A 20,293-nucleotide genomic window follows, 5' to 3' on the forward strand; every position below is an offset into this window, starting at 1 on the left:
ATGTATTGTAAAATAAAGAGACCAGCGATTTCATTCACGTTCATGTCAGAATCAGTTTTTTTTATTACTTGACTTTTACCACATGCCCTTTTAAATGTTTCCCAGAGACAAAAAGAGTATGGGTCCAGATATCAATCCAAAACGTCCCATGTGCAGAGCATGCGAAAGCTAAAATTCCTTTCGAGATCTTAAAAATACATATTACATGATTTGTCTTTTTCCTTTGTCAGATCTCAACGAAAGATTTTAACATGCACGTATGTATCACATAGAGCCATCGGGACTGAAATTAAATCTGAAAGTGCAAAGTATTTGCAAGTGTTTCCAGTGGTAAGAGGCAATGTTGTGAAATTATTTGGAGTACTAGCTGGATCGACATACAATAAAGATCCAGGGAGTAGGCAGATTGAGAGGCAAGACAAGCAGTATATACATACATTAATGACACATCCATCAACGTCAAAGAAAAGGTAGTTGCTGACACATTGAATACATAGAATACTCTTGATAATACGCCTTCAATATGTTGATCAATGATGAGTATGTAGTCGCCCGCTGAAATTATAAGCATTCAGCCAGGGCAAAATATGAACACAAAAGGTACACAAAATAAAGCATAATATGGTGCATCCCTGCGTAGGAGCCGAATATTACCCCGAATCACTAAGCTCCGGTGTCTTCAGTCATACCAATAACAATAAAACCCAACGTAATGGGGGTAAAACGGGTTAGAGGGAAAGCCTTGCTTATGTAGGCAGTTATTTGATAATCAACCACATGTTAGGTTTTGGGACAGTTTCTGTTCTGTTTCAGTCCTACACCTGGTACAGCTACAATTTCTATAAACCAATGCAAAGTTAACCATGAAAGGCGTTCTTTGGTCAACTTTATGTTATCTATGGCAACGGAGGTAGCATACCATGGCAACTATCCTCACACCTCAAAAATCGACACATAAAAGAATCATACACAAATGATGTTCACACAACCTTTAGGACGTGTTTGGCAAAATTCTTCCCTCCTGATAAAAAGATTTAAAAAAGGTGAAGACGGAGAGGTGGACGGGTCACAAGAGTATCGACACACAAACTGAGAGAAGTGAGCAGCGTGAAAACAAGTGTCTTTACCATCGGCTTGTATTCAGCCAATGGGGATGGCTCGATCGACCCACCGTCGATTCCAGCCAACGGGGAGGGCTCAGGACGAGCTGAGGCCCGAGTCGGACTCCACACTGCCGCCGCCGTTGGTCTCGGTGGCGGCGGCGGCGGGGGGGGCGCCACAGGGGTCGGCCGCCGAGCAGGGGATGGTGTACGGGGAGCAGGGGCAGTTCATCCGCGCCTCGTCTGAGATCACCTCCCGCAGGGAGTGCTGCTCCTCTACCTTGAAGACGTTGGGTTGCTCTCCCAGGTCCTCGCAGATCCTGCCGGGGCGGACGGAGACAGTGGTTAGACTTTCGGAACCATTTCCCGTTATGAAACAAGGAGCACGGTGACTTGATATGGAGCTGGGTTTCTGATCGTACTACGATTTAGGCCAGTGACCGTCAAGTAACGTTAAATAATGCAAAAGTTGTCAGTTCACAGACAAACATAATTGCGTACCAACTCCAACCCAAGCAGCGAAACAAATCCCATGCATTGTTGTTAGGGTTTTTTCGCAATACTGTTTTACTTCTTGCCCACATTCGAGTCGGCCATGTTTTAAGGTCAGCCAATTTGAGATCCTTCACAGTTCCACGGCAGCAAATACAGGCATTACAACTGAACACTTCTTAAAAAACGAAGAAATGAAAAACATTGACCCTTCAACCAAGATGCAGTCTTCTGGTATACAAAGTGAGTATCAGCGCTTATACAAGTTTGTGAGTATTTTTTTAAATATTGACCTTCCACCAGCAATATTAAAATACAGAAGGCTATCCTTAATCGGTTAGTTGACAAAAAACATACAGATCAGGTTGAGACCATTATGCAGACAGTCATTGTCTGCATAATGTGTCTTTCAACTATACAATACATAAGCATGATTTATGGAAGAACCATTTGCCAGCCGGAGATATCGTTCTCATAGCTGATAAACAAGGCAGTTAACATTTCTGATTTTTTTTTTTGGTTTTAACACTTTTAGAAAAGGCTAATTTGTCTCATTCGGACACGTTGCATGCTCAGGTGTTGGATCTTATCAGAAGTCAACCGTCTTGCCATCATTGGGTACATTTACATCCCTTTACATTTATAAAGCTTAACCATAAGTCCTTCAGTAGTCACGTTTAACATTATTCAAAGTATTCAAACATTATTCAAATGGAATGGATGTTGCGCGCACACACATTGCGTCAACTTTTTAAAGTAGCGTACTTTGCATATTTGTAAGCTCATACGCTAACGTACTTCAATGAAGGACAAACAATGTTTTGGAAATGGCGGGATGACTGGATGGATCATATATATTTGAATATGTCGTCGTCAGAGGTGATTGTAAATGTACCCATCATCACAGATCACCGCTCTGTTGCTGAGATGCGAAGGTTCAGGCAGTATTTATAGCGTCATAGAAAAAGAACACACACGGTGAGTGAGTACCCCAACAAATACAGAATAAATTAAAACAAAACAAATAAAACGGAAACACAACGCAGAACCAGAGTGACATTACGGGTTTCTGCAGAACTTGATTCATAATATGGCTCCAAGCCATCACAAATTCTGAAAGAAAGAGGAACAGTTATGACACACGCCTGTAGAGGGAGACAGAGGCGTCTGCAGACGTAGGCACAAGCTGCTAGTCACGTGGGGAGTTGAGGATGCCACACTGAAGGGGTTGCCCTTTGGAATTTGACTTAAATATGGAGCATAAGTCACGGCACGGGAAACGTGTAGATACGGCCCCCCCTTCCCCACAGAACGAACACACACACACACACACACACACACACACACACACACACACACACACACACACACACACACCTCGGTTTGCAAATTACATGTCAAAGGATTAGCCGACATGCTACTCACATGACTGTTGCTAAGCTGCCTAGCATGCCTGCCAGAACTATTCCTTGTTGATTAACCAAAAAGTAAAAGGGATTTGTTGTTCTCAAGCCAACCTGGCATTTGGGACTAGCATGCTAGCCTATTTAGCGTGACTCGGTGGGCTGAGAAAAAAAATAGTCTTCCCACAGAGAAGATAACAAACCGGGACACAGCGTTCTCAGAAACGTTGGGACACGGAACAGTTATAAGCAGAAGCGTTGCACACGCACTTCTTGGTATTTTGCTGGTAAGATGAGATGGGCCAGGTGCTTGGCTTGGGACATCACTTTAAAAAGACTGGTTTAATGGTAGGGGGAGGTGGGGGAGATGTAGGGAGCACATAGCGGTTAACAGAAAGTACAAGGGGGTTGAGTAACTCAGTATTTCCTGTTTTTTTCAGGATGATAGGAATGTTACTGCCAAAACAACATGTTTTAGCAGGTGTTCCAACCCATGGGCAAAATACGCTATCGTTCTTTGTACAGTCCTCTTCTGGGTCTGAGACCGATGGGCAGAAACAATCTGCCCGTCAGATTGTTAACCCTAGAGACCCAAGCCATGAAAACCCATCTAAAAAATCCCTTCCCCCAGCAACATGATTGGTCACATATCAAATGTGAGGTGAGAGAAATCCAAAATGCCCCATTTACCCAGATTTGAGATCGCCTGCCATCGGATTTTAGATTTGCCGAGTCTAAATGTTGAGACTACCTCTGACTGTACCGGACGTGCATGAGTCAACACAGGTGTGTCCGTGTGCATGTCAATTCTGGACCTGTAGTCGATAAATCAACACAGCCGTGTGTTTGATAAGGCTGGGGGTAAACGATTATTTATCAAACGATTAATCGGGCGATTATTTTATCGATTAGTCGACTAATCTAATGACCAATTGGACGTTTTTTTTTGTTTTTTTTCTGTTGCTCGATTAATAAAAACCATAATGTATCTCAAATAAATACCAAAAAATTCTTAATAATATACTTTATTTAATACAGAACCCGTAAAGGGACATGAAAAAATTGTATGCGCATACTCTCTTGCGCTCCGCCTCCAACTACGAGATGGTTAGTTACATCTTTCCTGCTGTCGGCTCCCAGACCGAGGAGCACAGGTGATACGTTCCCTCCAGGTCCGATGCGCTCTCGGGGGCATGACCCTTCACTTTGACCGACAGTGAGTCTGCTTATAGGTCGGAATATGATGGAATGAAGCGGCCACCGATTCTTGACAGGCTGGGTATTTTATTCTTACACACAACCGGACTCGTTCATGACTTCACTAGACTGACACGCACGCTATCGCTCGCTCTCCTCGCTCGTCCACCTACTCGCTGACGACACACACACACACACACACACACACACACACACACACACACACACACACACACACACACACACACACACACACACACACACACACACACACACACACACACACACACACACACACACACACACACACACACACACACACACACAGCCAGTGATATGCGCACGATGTTTCCCCATGCTCATGAGATACTTTCTCGTGTGCACGAGATACTTTCTCATGCGCACGAGATACTTTCTCGTTTGAGATGCTCCAACATTGCTGTCGTGCTCTTGTGATATGCCAACTACTCCATTTGGCAAAGAGTGCAAATCACAACACCTTTCCGTTTAGGATTTAACTTGAGGTATTTCCATACCTTTGATGATTTCGTGCGCGGACATTTTCCTTTATTGTGACTTTCGTCCATTTCTCCGTCGAAAATCGTCGGCGGAGAAATTTGACGTTGACGAATTTTTGACGTCGACATCATCGACGCGTCGACGTCATCGACGCAGCGCTACAGCTCTAGTGTTTGACATCTGACCTTACCTGGCGTAAATTCAACAAAAGGGTGTGTGCGTGTGTGTTTGTGCGGTCTGAGCGTACCGGTCGTAGATGAGGCCGTTGATGCCCTGCTCCCTGAGGATATTGCGGTTGTCGTGGTTGTTGTTATCCTCTCCCCAGCAGAACACCACCAGGCCTTTGGTCTGGGCCTCCTGGATGAAGCCGGGGCTCTTCAGCAGCTCCTCAGCGTGGGCGCTGATTCCCTGGAGGGAGGGGGGGAGAGAGAGAGTGAGAGATCCGGGTAATAACCCCAATGCAGTCGTCTAGCGGCGTCTAGAGGGGCGGCGCGAACACACCCGGACTGCTGACTCATTCATCCGTTTCGTACATCAATATAAAAACAGGCAATTCGGATAATCCTTCAAACAAAGCATTGAAATATCCCCACTGATTTATCGGATCACGCGGTTTGTAACCATCACAACCCATTCATCCTTAACCTAATCCAAGGTGAAGGAAGGAACGACCCAACACGTCGGCACATAATCCGTTCGCCTGTGTGTGCGTTTGCGTGCACACGCTCCTCACCAGGATGTTCTCGCTCTGGGCGAAGCTCATGGCGACCTGGGTGCTCTGACAGCGGATGTCCATGAGGGCGGGGTAGATGTCGGAGATGCCCTGTGTGAGGAAGAGGATGGGGTACTTGTTCTGCTTCTGGCGGACCCTGTTGGGAAGGAGGAAGAGGAAGAGTTGAGAGGATGAGACAGAAAGAGGGGGGGAGGGGGAGACGGCGGGAGATTGAGTTGAGAGAAAGAGACAATAAAGAGTGATGGGGGAAAGGGGGGGGGGGGCGAGGGCGAGAGATAGGGGGAGAGAGATGGGAGGAGGAGGGAGAGATAAGACAGAGAGAGCCAGTGTAGCAAAAGGGCTGGTATCAGCATTGTCACTGCAGACGTTGTAGTCAACATAAGCAGTGAGCAACATGTCCCAATGACTCACCGTCTCTATATTTGTATATAATTATTCCTATAATGACACAGCCGTTTCTAATTTTCCTTTAGCCGGTGTATTCCACAGTAAAACAGGTCACAGTTATCTATTGTTCATAGTTCAGCCTCATCTCCCCACGGTTAATTGTTAAGCGGTCAACACTGTTGCTATGCGCACATAACCCATTTGGAGCCATTAACAATACATAACATCTTAATCTCAACTAATCCACGAGGCACGGTAGGGTGTGGCCTGGAGGTGCGTGTGCATACGAGCACGTGAGCACGTGCGCATGAGTTTGTGTGTGGGCGCGTACATGGAGCACACGTCTGGGTCGAAGCAGGAGAACACGATGCGTCGCTGGCCAGCCATCTGCAGCACGCAGGTCAGGATGATGTCCAGGAACGTGTTCATGTTGAAGTACGTCGACAGGTTACCGTCCCAGGAGCCGTCCTGCCAGCAGCGAGGAGGCACACGCACGTTAGTGCCGCACACGCATCACATCAAGCGTGCTCATTGCTAATGAGAACGCGCCGTTAAGCGTTCCCTTTGTATCAGTGTGCAGTAGAATCTGGATGGTCTTCCAGGTATGTTTATACTGACATCCCCGAAGTTAGTCTCTTCCCCGAGTCCTTTTAGTGATGTCAAATATTTACTGTGCGACCGAAACATTTAAATATTGATCTATCGTGTTTTACTTTCCATTTTGTTTGTATTGTTGTTCACAGTTGAAACAAACTTTTACACTAGCTGAAAACTAACAAATAACAAGGAGCTTATGTAAATGATCAAATAAAGCCCTCATGCGCATACTTTCAGCCTAATTTTAGAATAAAAATTAACATTCATATCAATACATACACTCCCAGTTCTCATTCAATCTTTCCCCTTATGTAGCCCACTACAATATCAAAGCTGTAGGACAGTCACCTTGGACTGGCAGATCCACTTCAGTTCAATGTTGAAGCCAACGTTCTCAGGAACTGCCTGGAATATCTGAAACGACACGCCAGTGAAACACAAAGTGTGAGTTTATCATTACAAGGCAGTCGGTGTGATCGGCGAGCAAATTTCCACTTCTTTTCAACGAGAATTCAATGAGTCGGTATGTGTGTAACCAAGTGGAAAAGGACTCAACCATACCTGGGAGAGCGAGGGGAACGGCTGTTGATCATCCACCTCGTCTTCATCATCCAGCATATCTAAATAGAACCTCTGAGTTAGTTCTCAACTAAAATGGATACACACAAAAATCTCAACTAACATGGATACACACAAAAATACACACACTATTCAAACAACTACTACTGCAGGCAGAAATACATATTTAAAAAAAATTGATATATACAAAGAAGTTTTACCTTTGAGATCATTCGATTTAATGGCTGTGGCATGGGCCAGCTGTAGCACAAACCCAAACAAACCATTATTAATCTTGATATATAACATTTTACAACATCAAGACATTGTTTTCAGACATATTGCTCAACTAGCTGTGCTTTTGTGTATCTTTTTATAACTGATATTAGGCGTTGGGACATATCTAAGATAAGATAAATGAGAGTTAAATCCAATCCGATAAAAACAACTGCCTTCGATTAAAGATATAAGCGTTTCATCGCCAGGAGCTAGCTTTAACAAGTGCAGAGCATTTACTGAATGTATTACACACCAATAACGCGGCACATGGTCAATGTGCCGCGTTAGTGCGTGTGGAGTTATGGTTTGACTGGAGTTAAAAGGAGGAATGTAGGTCAGAGGTCGCAAGGGGGACGTATCGGGTTATGCCGCTTCTTGGAGATGCATTCATTTCTAGGAATGAAGCGAAGAAAGCATGTACCTTGAGGAGCTGCAGCTGGTCAAAGGTCAGGTCTTTTACTGGCACCTCGATCAACTCCAGGGACTTCTTGTCCTTCTGCCGTTCCCAAAGAGACACGGGACAGTGATTAACGAAAAATACTTCTTATGATGGTATTTATTAAATACCCAGGGCTTCAGCATTTACTAAAAACATGTTATGGTTAAATGTGGCTCCCAGGCCCTTCTTATTAGGAACGTTGACTTATTGACTAATAATATTGAAGTTCCTTGGGGGACAAAGACATAATGATATACGAAATGATACACCATGAATGTTAAAATCTGAATATTATTAATAGGATATGTTTATGTAATAAAGAATTACCAACCATGAATAAAAAATGATATAAAATACGTTTTTGAGATCCTAGTCTATTGACACGGGCCCGTTTTATCGGTACCTTCTTGGTTGAGATGCAGCAGGTCAGGTCGTGGTACACGATCGGCACAGAGTCCCTGGAGAGGTGGACGTCAAACTCCACATAGGCCGCACCCTGTGCATATACAAACATACAGATAGAAAGCATGATAGAAAGCTGTACGATAACGCGTGTAGATAAGGTACACTCAACCTTCACTGTAACGCGGTCGTTGGGTTCCCCTAATGCTTGACCATGGGATTCCTGAGATTGTTTTAATCCAGCGTGATCAGAATCAACCACATTCATACAGCGCAGTGCGATTATAACAAGTACGACACAACTAAACTAAATAAGCTTGGAAATAAAACAAATACGTTTCACAACTGACTCAACAATTGTGTCCCCACATCATCGACAAGCTAAAAAACTACATAATGCTCCGTCTTTTCATAGTGCTGTTCGTGGTAGGAAAGCGTTGGAAATTATCTTGCCGCAAGATTCGGGTCCAGGCAAGCAATGCGATATACGGGAAGTTGCGTTGGGTCGCACGTTATAGCGAAGGTATATTTTAATGTCACTCCACAAATGAACACTAAATACAACACTGAATACATTAAGCCACTAGCAAGCATTTGATAGACCACTCGTAACAGATTTGAGAGACATATTTCTACGAGGACAAAACAAAAAAGGCATGTGGAGGATTAAGATATTAAATAATCATAGAGTAATCCACAGCTTGTGGCTTGCCTTTACCCGCCCATGATTGTTTGCTTATTGTGTGATGGATTTGGATCTCACTAGATAACATACAGGTATTCCTGCTTGTTACAACAATAAAAAAAAGGTGAAGTACATCTCGGAATGCCGTGTCGGGTGACACACGGTTGCACTGTATTTCAGGGTAGGGGGAAACTCACGTGATAGGCTGCGCTTTTGAATGAGGCGATGGTGTTCTCTTGCACTTTGTGATGCCTGTTGAATAAATATTGGCAACAATTTCAGACAGAAATAACAGGTTTTGGTAGGCGCCTGCTGACAGGCCTCATAAACACCCCACATCCAACTGTTGGCGGAAGTGTGCCACGACGAGCCAACCCACGTTTCCTCTGTCTTAGGATAGGGTTAGGGTGGTTGCTTAGGAGTGGATGTCAGGGAGTATGCAAAAACAATTAAGCTTAACAAAGTTTTTGATTATAGAGGGTTTTACGGGTTATTATTCAATTTAATTGTTCAGTTTAAATAGCAATACAATTAAAAAACCTGTTAGGACAAACCAGAATTATTAAGCTACATGTTGTTGATGGCAAAATGTTGGTTTGTCTGTTTGTGTTTTGTTATGATGTACTCTCTTTGAAGTACGTTTCTATGAAAGCAATGATGCAATGTCCCCAAGATAAATTTCCCCTGAGGGACAATCAATTTGAACCTTACCAAACCTACAACAACCAAACAGGGTTTATTCACAGAGGTTACAGATGTCAAAACAACAACAGCATACTAACTAATTATTTCCATTAATAATGATCACGTAATGAAGTGTTATGCATTCTGGTCAAGTAGGGACACACGCACGTCTATAATGAAACACTGGAAGCTATACTGTGCACGTGCGTGTGTTTGTGTGTGCAGCGGCCTCTCACTTGGCAGCCTGTGTGCTCCCGGCTCCCCGGTGGCCCACGTCCAGAGCACTCCTCTTTCTCCAGTATCGGGTGAAGGACGCGTTCATGTCGCAGTGCAGCCCTGGGATGGGCCGGATCACCAAGTAGTCCACTGGAAGCCAAGAGAGACCACGCCCAACCTTTATACTGCTTCACTAGCGGAATGCGCAGGTCATACGATTTTGGGCCGTTTTAATTAAAACTGCACACTGTATATTATCCTCAGGGCAAAAACAAATGAAATACACTCCTCTCCCAACATTGGATTGTAAATTAGGGTAGAATCAAAAATGTGTGCAAGTACAATTGCCCAGTGAAAGTGGATCTTATGCACTAGTTAGTAAAATGTATGATTATCAGTTAGTATATTGTATAATCATAATAAACATGCATTACACTTTGAACAACAAAAAATGTGTGGTTTCACACACCTCTTATCCACATGACTTGATCAAAAGTGGCACTATATTCCGTCTTGCACTGCCTGTGTGATTCCTTATTAGTATGAGTGCAATGCTGTGAATCAGGTTGGTCGCGTTAAAAACCAAAACCAAACAAAAGAACAGAGAAGAAGGTGGAGTCAAAAGTGGAATTTCTTACCTCTGACCTTCCCGATGGTCAGCCTAAGCTAAAGGATTTGGCCGGTGTGTTGAGGCCCCAGGTTAATGGTTAATGTGTGATTCATTATTAGTATGAGTGCAATGCTGTGAATCAGGTTGGTCGCGTTAAAAACCAAAACCAAACAAAAGAACAGAGAAGAAGGTGGAGTCAAAAGTGGAATTTCTTACCTCTGACCTTCCCGATGGTCAGCCTGGAGTTACGGCCCATGATGGGCAGCGTGGCCACGCCCGAGTCCTTCCCGTTCTCCGCGAAGGAGGAGGAGAGGAGGCAGGCGGTGCCCACGTGCCCCGGCTGGGGGTCTCCCTGCACCACGTGCTCGCCCATGTCCTCCTAGACGCGGGAGGTTAATGAGCAATCAGAGAGATTAAACCTAGTGCAATCAAGTGCCAAGCGAGCCGTGTCCCCTGGAGAGAGCTCAGTGAACCTGACATGGGGTTCATGAGGCCGGTCGGCTGAAGACTGTTTTAGACCCCTTGAACCAAAAAAAGGACTGCAGTGTGTTCTGGAAAACGACTTCTCTCTCGTTGGCAGACGTTATTTATCCAAAGCTATTTCATTCTGATACACGTCATGAAGGACCAGGCAGGGGTTAAGCATCTCGCTAGTTATCCTGCACCGCCTGGATCACATTGTACGAATGGCCCTTCATCGGATGCTTTTATGCAAAGCGACTGAGGTCATTCAAAGCATAAAATCTGATTTGAGTCACTACACAAAGACTAAGAAGCGTGGCGGTTTAAAGAAAAAAAAGCTTCAGGAAAAGGCAACTGGAGTGCATAGTGGCCAACAGGAAGCCCCGGGGCGCCTCACCTCAAAGAACTCGAAGGTGAGCTCCAGGTTGTCGGGGTCCATGGTCTTGATGGTGTACTCGGTCCACCGCGAGGGCTCCAGCGGGTAGCCGCAGTCGGGCTGCGAGTGGCGGGACTTGTAGCCGTCGCTGCTGATCATGCTGATCTCCAGGGTGGTGGTGTTGGTCGTGTGCAGGGAGATGGTGTCGGGGGAGAGCTGGTCCTCCTCCACCGACTCTTCCTCCTCCTCGCCCTCCTCCTCGTAGCCCACCAAGTTCAGCTTGATCCTGGGGAGGAGGGAGGATGATTGCACGTTGGAGTCCAACATTTTGAACGAAAATAGAAAACATTTAATAAAAAAAATGTATGTAGGATTGACATGGTTTATTTTTGTCCTAGGAGGTTTATTTTTTTATTTTTTTTATATATATATATATATATATATATATATATATATATATATATATAGTGTCTGACAGTGGAGGTTTCTACATTTGTAAAAAAAAAAGTTGTTGATTTCAATAGATTCTCCCCAACGGACTGTGCCTTGTCCCTTCCCACCCAGGGCTTTCCTCGGGTCAGGCCCGCTGTGGGGGGGGGGGGGCGCCTACCTAAAGCGGGACTTCTTGAATTTCTTCTTGGTGATGGACACGGGAGCACTCCTGGAGTGGTGGAGACGCAGACGCACCTCCGTCTGGCACGTCAGCCAGCCCGAGTCCACACAGGCCACCCCACCTGGCGGAGGACAGGGAGACGGCCGTTACCATGGGGGAGGGGGGGGCACAGACACATCACAGGGGGTACAGCCTGGCTATGAGAAGATCTCCTTTATCACAGCGGACACTAATTATGTCTCCGCTGCTTTCATGTAGACTTCTCTTCACTAGCTTTCAACAGTTTGTTTATGTACAAAAAAGGTACATAAATGGAGCAGACAGTTGATTGTTCGTTTTATGAGGGACAACCGCGTTAGTCTCTCGTTGGCTCCTCGGTGAAAAAGGGGGTCTCTACATGCAAGTAGACAAAATCACAAAAATAGAATACAATTCTATGTAACTATAATATGTGGGGTTAGGCTCATTGCTTTACCGTGAGTACCAAAATGGCCATCGTCGGGGTTCATGTGAGACTCTGTAACAAAACAAGCAGGGGAAGCATCGGAAGGGGTGTCGAGAAGGGATCATATTACAACGCTGACATTGACATATTTAGATGGGTAACGTTTAAATATGTGAATGTGTCAACCCCTTGATAAGAAGGGGACCAGGCAACCTAACCTTTGTAAACAAGACAAACACTATTCAAGGTCGAGCAAACGCCACGCGTTGCATAATGCATACGCAACTAACGCGTTTTGACAAATGATTTACAGTAACTGCCAAAGGCTGGTGCTTTTACCAGATAGACGAGATACGGCTAAAACTAAGCACAGACACGAGAATGCATTAGTTGAGTGTTGTGCCAGAGGCCCACACCGAGGGACAACGGTAAATATTTTCATAGTTTTCTCACATTGACATCGAGATGTATCAGACCTAAGCTAAAGGATTTGGCCGGTGTGTTGAGGCCCCAGGTTAATGGTTGACGATGTCTTATGTCAAGTTGTTAATCAGCCAAAAATGTTGTTGCACTCACCCCTTCTCACAAAGAATGTTCATTCAGAAATTGGGAAATTTGCCACAATATTGGCTCAAAATTTTTAGTTGCATACCGAAGTAAACAAGTCTGTGTACATGGGCAGTAGTGTCTAAACAGAACAATAATCATGACTGATCTCGACAGAGACAATGTCAACAGTTAACTTGGGCTCTTAGAGAACCGGCCAAATATCAGCTAACAATGGACGGTTTACAACAGTGTTTCCTCTGCGACTCTACAGGATCCAGCCTTTAAAAACAGCAGAAGAACCGTCTGACCTCCTGCTTTACGAGAACTATTTCAGGAGCTCAGTCGGCTTACAGGTGGAGTGGAGATTATAACTCAAGGACCGGTAACAGAACAGAAGACGAGGAGGAAACTCGGTGCGTTTCGAGGGAGAGTTGAGGTTAAATGGTGATATAACCCAGAAACCTAAAGATTTACTCTTTGAGACGTCACTTCCTGATCTCATCTAAGATCTGACCCGCAAGCGACACTGGATGTCTCCTACCTCCTATAGTGCTTGTAAAAGGGAATTGGGAGTGCCGGGTGCCCTAGGTTTTGACTGCCCAAAAACCCAAACCAAAGCCACGCGTGCACCTTATTCGCGGGGGTTTCTATACCTGTCGGGGTCATGGTGCGGGGCCGCTGATGGGTCTCCCACTTATTGACGATCACTTGGCAGGAGCCCCCTGCATTCTGCAATGCCAATGTTTAATACAGGGGTGAATTCAAATACAACTATAGATAAATACTGGAGTCTCAATGCCGCCTCGGGACTGAAGGGGTAAGAAGAGAGGATTAGATCGGGCACAGTCGTCACACGGTCTTGGAAGTTGGAACACCTTAACATTCCGCAACTACATGGGCGGAAAACGACAAGAAGGACGTTGGCAAATTGGTATTGTGGCTCTTCAGCTCACTTGGCATCAGGTTAGAATCCTTTGAAAAAAACAGGTTTTTCATTAAACTTCTCAGGTGGCACGGCTCGAGTCATGAACAAGGAGATCGCCAAACTTTGTTCGCTTGTCTTTGTGAGGTATTCACAGAGTATCTGCGGGGATAGCTATTGTAGAGTTATGATATAATTTTTTACTTTTGAGCGCCCATACCTCAGCCTGAGACTGGTCTAAAGTTTTATTGATTGTTTTCCCAGACATAAATGCATCCCGATAGAGCGGATCTCTAAAAAGGTTTGTGTGGAGCGTGTGTGGATGATGGCTGGTTTAAGCAGCCTCCCCACTCAGCTGCATGACAACGTTGAGTAACAGGTCACGTATCACAGTCTATGAACTCGTACAAAAAAGGCTTTCAGCATCACCAGCCTGCGTCCTTCGTGGGGGAATCAAGGTGGGGGGGGGCCGTCTAGCAACCGACATTGTTAGTTTGGTACCATCTTGCCCATGAGGGGACGCTGTAATTCACGTCAACGTCAAACGATCAGCCTCGTCCCCAGATGGAAAACATTTCTGAAACTTGGTATACACTCAAAAATGCGTTCGATGCCTTGAACCCATACGGTCCACCTGGATAGATTCTCCTGTAAAATGAATGGTTTTGGGAAACTTCAAAAATGCTCTTCAAAACGACACCAAAATTGGTACACATGTTCTATGGACAGGTCTGGTAAAAAACTTCAAAATAAATTTAGATTGGATCAAAAATGGCTACTTCAGAAGGTCCTAGGGCCTTGATGTTAGTATGCACGTAGGAAATTCCCCTGAACAAGTGTACCAAGTTTCGTGTCCAAAGCTCAATTTATGACGTCACAGGCTATATTTGAATAAATCATAAGCCATGCTCCAAGGCAATTAGCATATGAACAGCATTTGCTGTTGCCCCTTTTTGTTTTGTTTTAAATTGCTTCTGGGACCAACCATCCTAGCAATGTATGCAATAACTTTATTGTAAGAAGCTTTGTTTTTCCAGCCATGTGTTTTGTTTTTTTAATGGCTCAAATGTTTGTTTATGGTTTATACCAAACATTAAATGAGCGATTGCAGTGTATATGCTAATGTTCAATGATGTTCCCATGAATAGTACAACATGGGTGCCATTATAAATCAGACTTCAACCAGAGCTTGTTTTGACAGTTTTTTTCACATGGGAGGGGCTCACGTGTTTTATAATAGAGCCAGCTGGCCGCGACGCAGGGCCTGCCACTTCCATGACTTTGACCTCAGACAAATTCAATAGGAATAAACACGTCACACAAAAAGGGTAGGGAAAGCAACACAAACACACAGTTCCTATCAGACAGCCACCTCCCAAGTCCCAACGTCTGTAAAAACACTGGGTTCAATGCCATAAAAAATAAACATAGAAAAAGCAATCTACCCATTATTTGGACATTGACATCAAAGACACGATGAGGCACCAGTACATTGTTTGTACTAAGCAGGAAAATACATGCGGTACATTCCGTTGATAATAAGCTTTAGCAGTTCTAGCAGAAACAAACTTTAATGAGAAAGCACTTGAATTATACACGTCCAGACTAGTGCTGCAACAGATAGTCGATTATTGATTAGTCGATCGACAGAATATGAATCAAATTTCAATTGTTAAATAATCAATTATTTGTTTGATTAATTAATAAACATCTGCAGTGTAATAATGCAGTTTAATTCAAATATTTGGTTAATGGAACATTATAAATGGAATAGTTCAGTTTTTCTTGACTTTATTTGATTTACGACATTCTTTATTTGTTGCCATAACCATTTCCTGTTTCCATTGCATTGGATTCAAAGGAAACGCAGTAAATAAATGAAATCCATTATTACATGAGGTTTGCTCACCTTTGACTCAAGGAAGAACCCTTGGAAATAGCGATACTTGAATTCAAGTCCCCTAGGTAGTGTGATGGTCCTACTCCAGAAAGTGCTGAAAGATATATGAATTCATGATAATTATTTCATTCCAAAAGAGACCAGACCAAAAAATTAAAGGAGGTTTACTTTCGACTGTCTGAACAGAGTCTACAGTAAATCTATCGTTGCCATGGTATGAGCAAATGTCTATGAATCAAGATAGCAAATAACTCACCCATCATGGCCAACATTAAGCTGTAATGGTATTGCTCTTTTATGGCACCAACTTCCCAGGGCTTCACAACTACCAACCACTGCAATGACCTCACCTAAAAAACATCAAAATAGGTCATGTTAGCTATTAAGGTTACAGTATGAACAACAAATGCTAAACATATTGTCAGAAGTAATAACAGCTTTTATTACACAATGAGCTTAGGTCACAATGACACTTGACACAGAGATGTTTTACATACGTTCGGTAAACAAGATATTCAGGGCTAAAAGGGAATGCAGGGAAGCCCTCATAAAGCAATTGTTATTGTTAATAGACTAGTGTTCTAGCGTTCTAAACTAGTGGGTTTCCACCCGTAAGAGAGATGTTGGGGCAGTTTGAGTGTGTCGCAGCGCATATATCAAACTTCAATTTTCAGAAAGGAGCCAATGGATTAACTAATGTTTCAATGTTAATTCCTGTTTCAATGGCTTAGAATTTCATTGAGTTAAGCCCAAATTGTTGCAGCAGCAGTTTGCTTTTTGTTTTTAACAGTACATGAGGGCATTGTTGTTCACTGCAATATTGATCAATATATATTATATAAAAAATGTCGGGGTCATGACTTAATTACTAATGACATATGTGGGAAGACCAGTTGAGAACCAGTGGTATATCACTTGGGATTGAAATGAACATTAGCAACATAACAGAAGGGGAACATTTCAAACTTGGGTGGAATTATATCTTAGCCAGAAGCAAACAACATACCCGGAGCCGTCTCTCCTCTCACAGCCAACGTGACCTCAGTAGTCTCCATGGTTAACACAGTTGACAATTGAAAAATGGCTAAAAACAGAGATGGAGGAAAAAAAAATAACATGCGGCCGTATTGTTATGGGCACGCTAATGTATGGTTTGGTTTATCGTAAATAGTTAAACAAAAGAAGGAAAAAGCACGGACAATTTAAAGAAAAACGTAATAAAAAAATAAAAAAAATACCTTTATATTGCCTCGGTGCTGGAAAAAGGGGATCCCGCTATAGGGATGCTCCTATACAAAATACCATTTGTATTCCCCTGGAGCCATTGTTCCTCGACACAACCCCCCTGGACCCTCCGGCTCGTTACCGGGGACGCTGTCAGTGCACAACAACACACAAGAAGGTCATCCTATTTGAGGGGAAAAAAACATTAAAAACTGCGTACAACAGAAGTTCTCACAGGAGGATGCGGTGTGTGTTGAAAAAACAGAGAAGCGGCGGTCCATTCCGCTTTACTCTGGATCAACAAACACACACACACACACACACACACACACACACACACACACACACACACAGACAGACAGAGACAAACACACACACACACGGAGGACAGAAGACGTTACAAGCTCGCTAACCCGATTTGCAGTTCCCTTTACATTCATTTTAAAATACAAAAACAAAAGTAGGGATAGGCATATTTACCATAAAGCGGGCTACGTCTCTACCTCAAACCAACCGATAATGCTTTGAAAGCCGCTGAGATATCTGCGCTCGAGCGTAAACTAGCAGTGACGTCACAACGGCAGCGACGTAAACATGCCTTCATCAAATTATTCATAATCATCACGCGTTCATCAAAATCACGCCTTTAGTTTATATTTATATATATATTTGTCTGCGTGTGTCTAAATCGATCGATCTTTATATCTATCTATCTATATAGAGATATAGATGTGTAAAATACATATTTTTTTATATTATTATCTCTGTTTAACTATAGGACCAACTACGAAATGTTGCATTTTTTACCAAGGTCCAAGAAAAAAAACAAAGATTTATAAACCTCGCGGCCATGTTGGTTGGTTGGGTGGCAACCGTCCAGAAGGACCGGGTGAATGACAACGTTTCATAACGGTAAACATAAACATGGCAGGGGAACTGAAATGCAGAACTTAGACAAAATCGACTGCTGTCCCTGTCCACGTGACTTGGGGCCTGTCCCCGGCTGGAGGGTCTTCGGAGATATCCCATTTAACAAGTATTCAAAAACAGTACATCGATTTTGAAATATTGCAAAGATTCATAGGATAATTTTAAGACATTTGGCAATTTGCCATGGGTATATCTGATAGGCTGAGACGCGGCCTCGCTACGCACCGGACTATCCATGCACCATACCGTTTCCACGAGCAGGCACTAGTACCGATCATAATAACCGGGCTATCCATACAACTATTCCCTTTTCGAGAAGCCTATCTTTGCTTGTTTGAGGATGGTTTACCTAAGCTTAAAAACGCATCATATAATTCAGAATGTTATGCTGAATATTTGACAACTGTAGGGTCCTGCCTCATTTACCGTGATGGGAATAGGCAAAATGTAAAAAGGTCATTTTCTCCTTTAACAAATTATAACATCCGATACTGGGAGTGATATAGGGATCGACCGACTACAGTTTCTCATCTCAGAAATGTGTTAATTTGTAGACAACAGGCTTTAGGTAACGTGTCCACTCGCAGTGTCCTTCCTCTGGGTACCTCGTTGTTTACCGTCCGATGCTAACGTTGGACCGGAGGTAAAGTGTACAACCGCATTATTTCACCGTTTTGTAAAGAGGAAGGAAAAGCCAGTTATCGGGCGCCCTTCGTAGACTTCAACAACCCCGCCGGGAGAATCAGCTACTCTCGCTTGTTATTCTGAGGCAGTTTTAATTAAACCAAACTTTAAAACCATTACCTTTTTCTCTTGTTCGACGTCAACTTTTATCGACATAATATCCACACATCGATACATTTGGTAGCCAATTCATCTCTATTTCTTGTTACAAACTTGAACCCCTTGCATCTGCACTAAGTAAAGATCTGCAGTGCGCTAACGTTGCGTCCGTAACTCCCTACACTGGCATACTGAAGACACCCGAAAACAGCCTACCACATACCCGGATGGCGAGGGGGTTTCCGGCTGATGGTTTCCCTTTCACAAACTTGATTCGCTACGTCCGCCGCAAGGAGGCGGTAGCGGTCCACCGTTTAGGAACCATCGGGTTACCAATACATCAAATACTTTGGTCTAATTAGGGACTACAGCAGTGGTAAACAATGTATAAACGGCAGGTTATTGAATATTTTCCTGGTAAAGCCTTATAATGAAATAAGATAACTCTAATCCCCTAAAACGATGGACGAGACAGATACTGATAAAAAAGCACGTGCAAGGAGAAAATACGTAGGCCTATACATGAGTCATTGGGGCGATTTGATATGCACCATCACATCAAGAAGTACACAAAAACATACCAGGGATGATATAGGCCTATATATATATATATATATATATATAAACCACAGTGTACCCTAGTGGTCAAAAATACAATACACCTTGATTTTCTGGAAGGTCTCATGAGGCTTACCGAGTAGTGTATGATCCTGCAGGATCATATTACTGCAATACTGCAGAAACATATTACTAGTTGCGGTTTCAGCAACGCAATCACTGGCCCGCACTTCTAGGACCTCATTTTTTGTTTTAGCCTTTAAGTAAAGACTTTTTAGGCATTAACATTAACTTTTAGAGTAAATGTTTCCTATGATGCCAAAATAGGGTCCTGGAACCGTGGTCCTGAAACTGCTGCCTCCGGTATTGCACGAAGATACTATTGAGCTGACCATAATCACATCCTCAACTTTGTTTCTTTAACGTAGATAACCAATAAAACAGAACACTCAATTCCATCTTTCACTGAAGTTCACTTTTAGATTTCAAACAAGTGATGACAACACCGTGTGCCCCCAGCATGATCTACAATGAGCTGCACAAACCCTGGAAATGACTGGCCTAGTATTGTTCATGTCGGACAACTGTATGCTAACCTGAGTATAATGGGCGGACCTCATTCTTCCTCTGAGGCCAAAAAGTCAAAGCAAAAATAGGTTGTTCAGGCCTTTGTGTTGATGAGGCAGCAATTCCCAATGCCCTGTTGATGAGATAGATGACCTACTCAGGGTAGATAAGGGAAGTGATAGTCGTGAAGCGTAAAATAAGGAGGAAATGAAAGTCGTTAAAAAACGCACAATGACGATCCGAGGAGAAAAGAGCATGTGATAGCCTACATATCGAGCGAAAACAACACCAAAAGGAACATCCCTTCACAACCACCTGTGGCGGAACAGTGTGTGTCCTATTCCGGAAATTAGTGCCTGCTATATTTTGCAACGAAAATATAACATGCAATAAAAGTGTTGAAATCTTTGTATATCTAAACCAGAAAAATACAGTCAGAAAAATAAATAATCATAATCCAAATCTTATCCAATGGCGGCCCCCAGTGGTGACAATCTGAACAACACGTCCTGCGAATGATGTAACTGATTCAACGTAACCATTTCCCCTTGTATTCTTCCATTCTTATTTCTCCACAAATGCGTGTCTGGCTTTCTTATCTGTTAGCCATTATTTGAACAACCCCTTCGCATTACCCTTTGATGATTATATGCCAATATTCTA

At 43.4% G+C, this 20,293-nt stretch overlaps 1 protein-coding gene and 1 long non-coding RNA gene across 8 annotated transcripts; one reads left to right on the forward strand and one right to left on the reverse strand.

The window, feature by feature from the left end:
• Window positions 1-39: 39 nt before the first annotated feature.
• On the reverse strand, window positions 40-18,735 carry gpcpd1 (glycerophosphocholine phosphodiesterase 1). Of its 7 annotated transcripts, XM_060041484.1 has the most exons (22): window positions 18,527-18,713; window positions 16,807-16,942; window positions 16,575-16,652; window positions 15,825-15,918; window positions 15,578-15,662; window positions 13,400-13,475; window positions 12,228-12,269; window positions 11,750-11,873; window positions 11,161-11,425; window positions 10,518-10,680; window positions 9,712-9,841; window positions 8,989-9,043; window positions 8,108-8,200; window positions 7,687-7,761; window positions 7,208-7,247; window positions 6,990-7,048; window positions 6,777-6,842; window positions 6,163-6,299; window positions 5,445-5,580; window positions 4,959-5,119; window positions 2,656-2,705; window positions 40-1,420 (listed from the first exon to the last, which is right to left on the reverse strand). In XM_060041484.1, exons 3-22 carry the CDS (start codon window positions 16,621-16,623, stop codon window positions 1,377-1,379), a joined length of 1,944 nt encoding a protein of 647 aa, XP_059897467.1. In that variant the 5' UTR covers window positions 16,624-16,652; window positions 16,807-16,942; window positions 18,527-18,713; the 3' UTR covers window positions 40-1,376. The 7 variants fall into 7 exon arrangements, with proteins under 7 accessions (XP_059897467.1, XP_059897461.1, XP_059897462.1 ...); XM_060041478.1 differs by lacking the exon at window positions 2,656-2,705 and having other exon boundaries at window positions 18,527-18,735; XM_060041479.1 differs by lacking the exon at window positions 2,656-2,705 and having other exon boundaries at window positions 16,807-16,976.
• LOC132449702 (uncharacterized) lies at window positions 10,351-12,824 on the forward strand. The gene is made up of 2 exons (XR_009523636.1): window positions 10,351-10,405; window positions 12,741-12,824. It is a non-coding gene; the product is annotated as an uncharacterized LOC132449702 (long non-coding RNA).
• Window positions 18,736-20,293: the final 1,558 nt, after the last annotated feature.

Source organism: Gadus macrocephalus, chromosome 21 (assembly GCF_031168955.1).
Source record: "Gadus macrocephalus chromosome 21, ASM3116895v1".
Taxonomy (NCBI): Eukaryota; Metazoa; Chordata; class Actinopteri; order Gadiformes; family Gadidae; genus Gadus; species Gadus macrocephalus.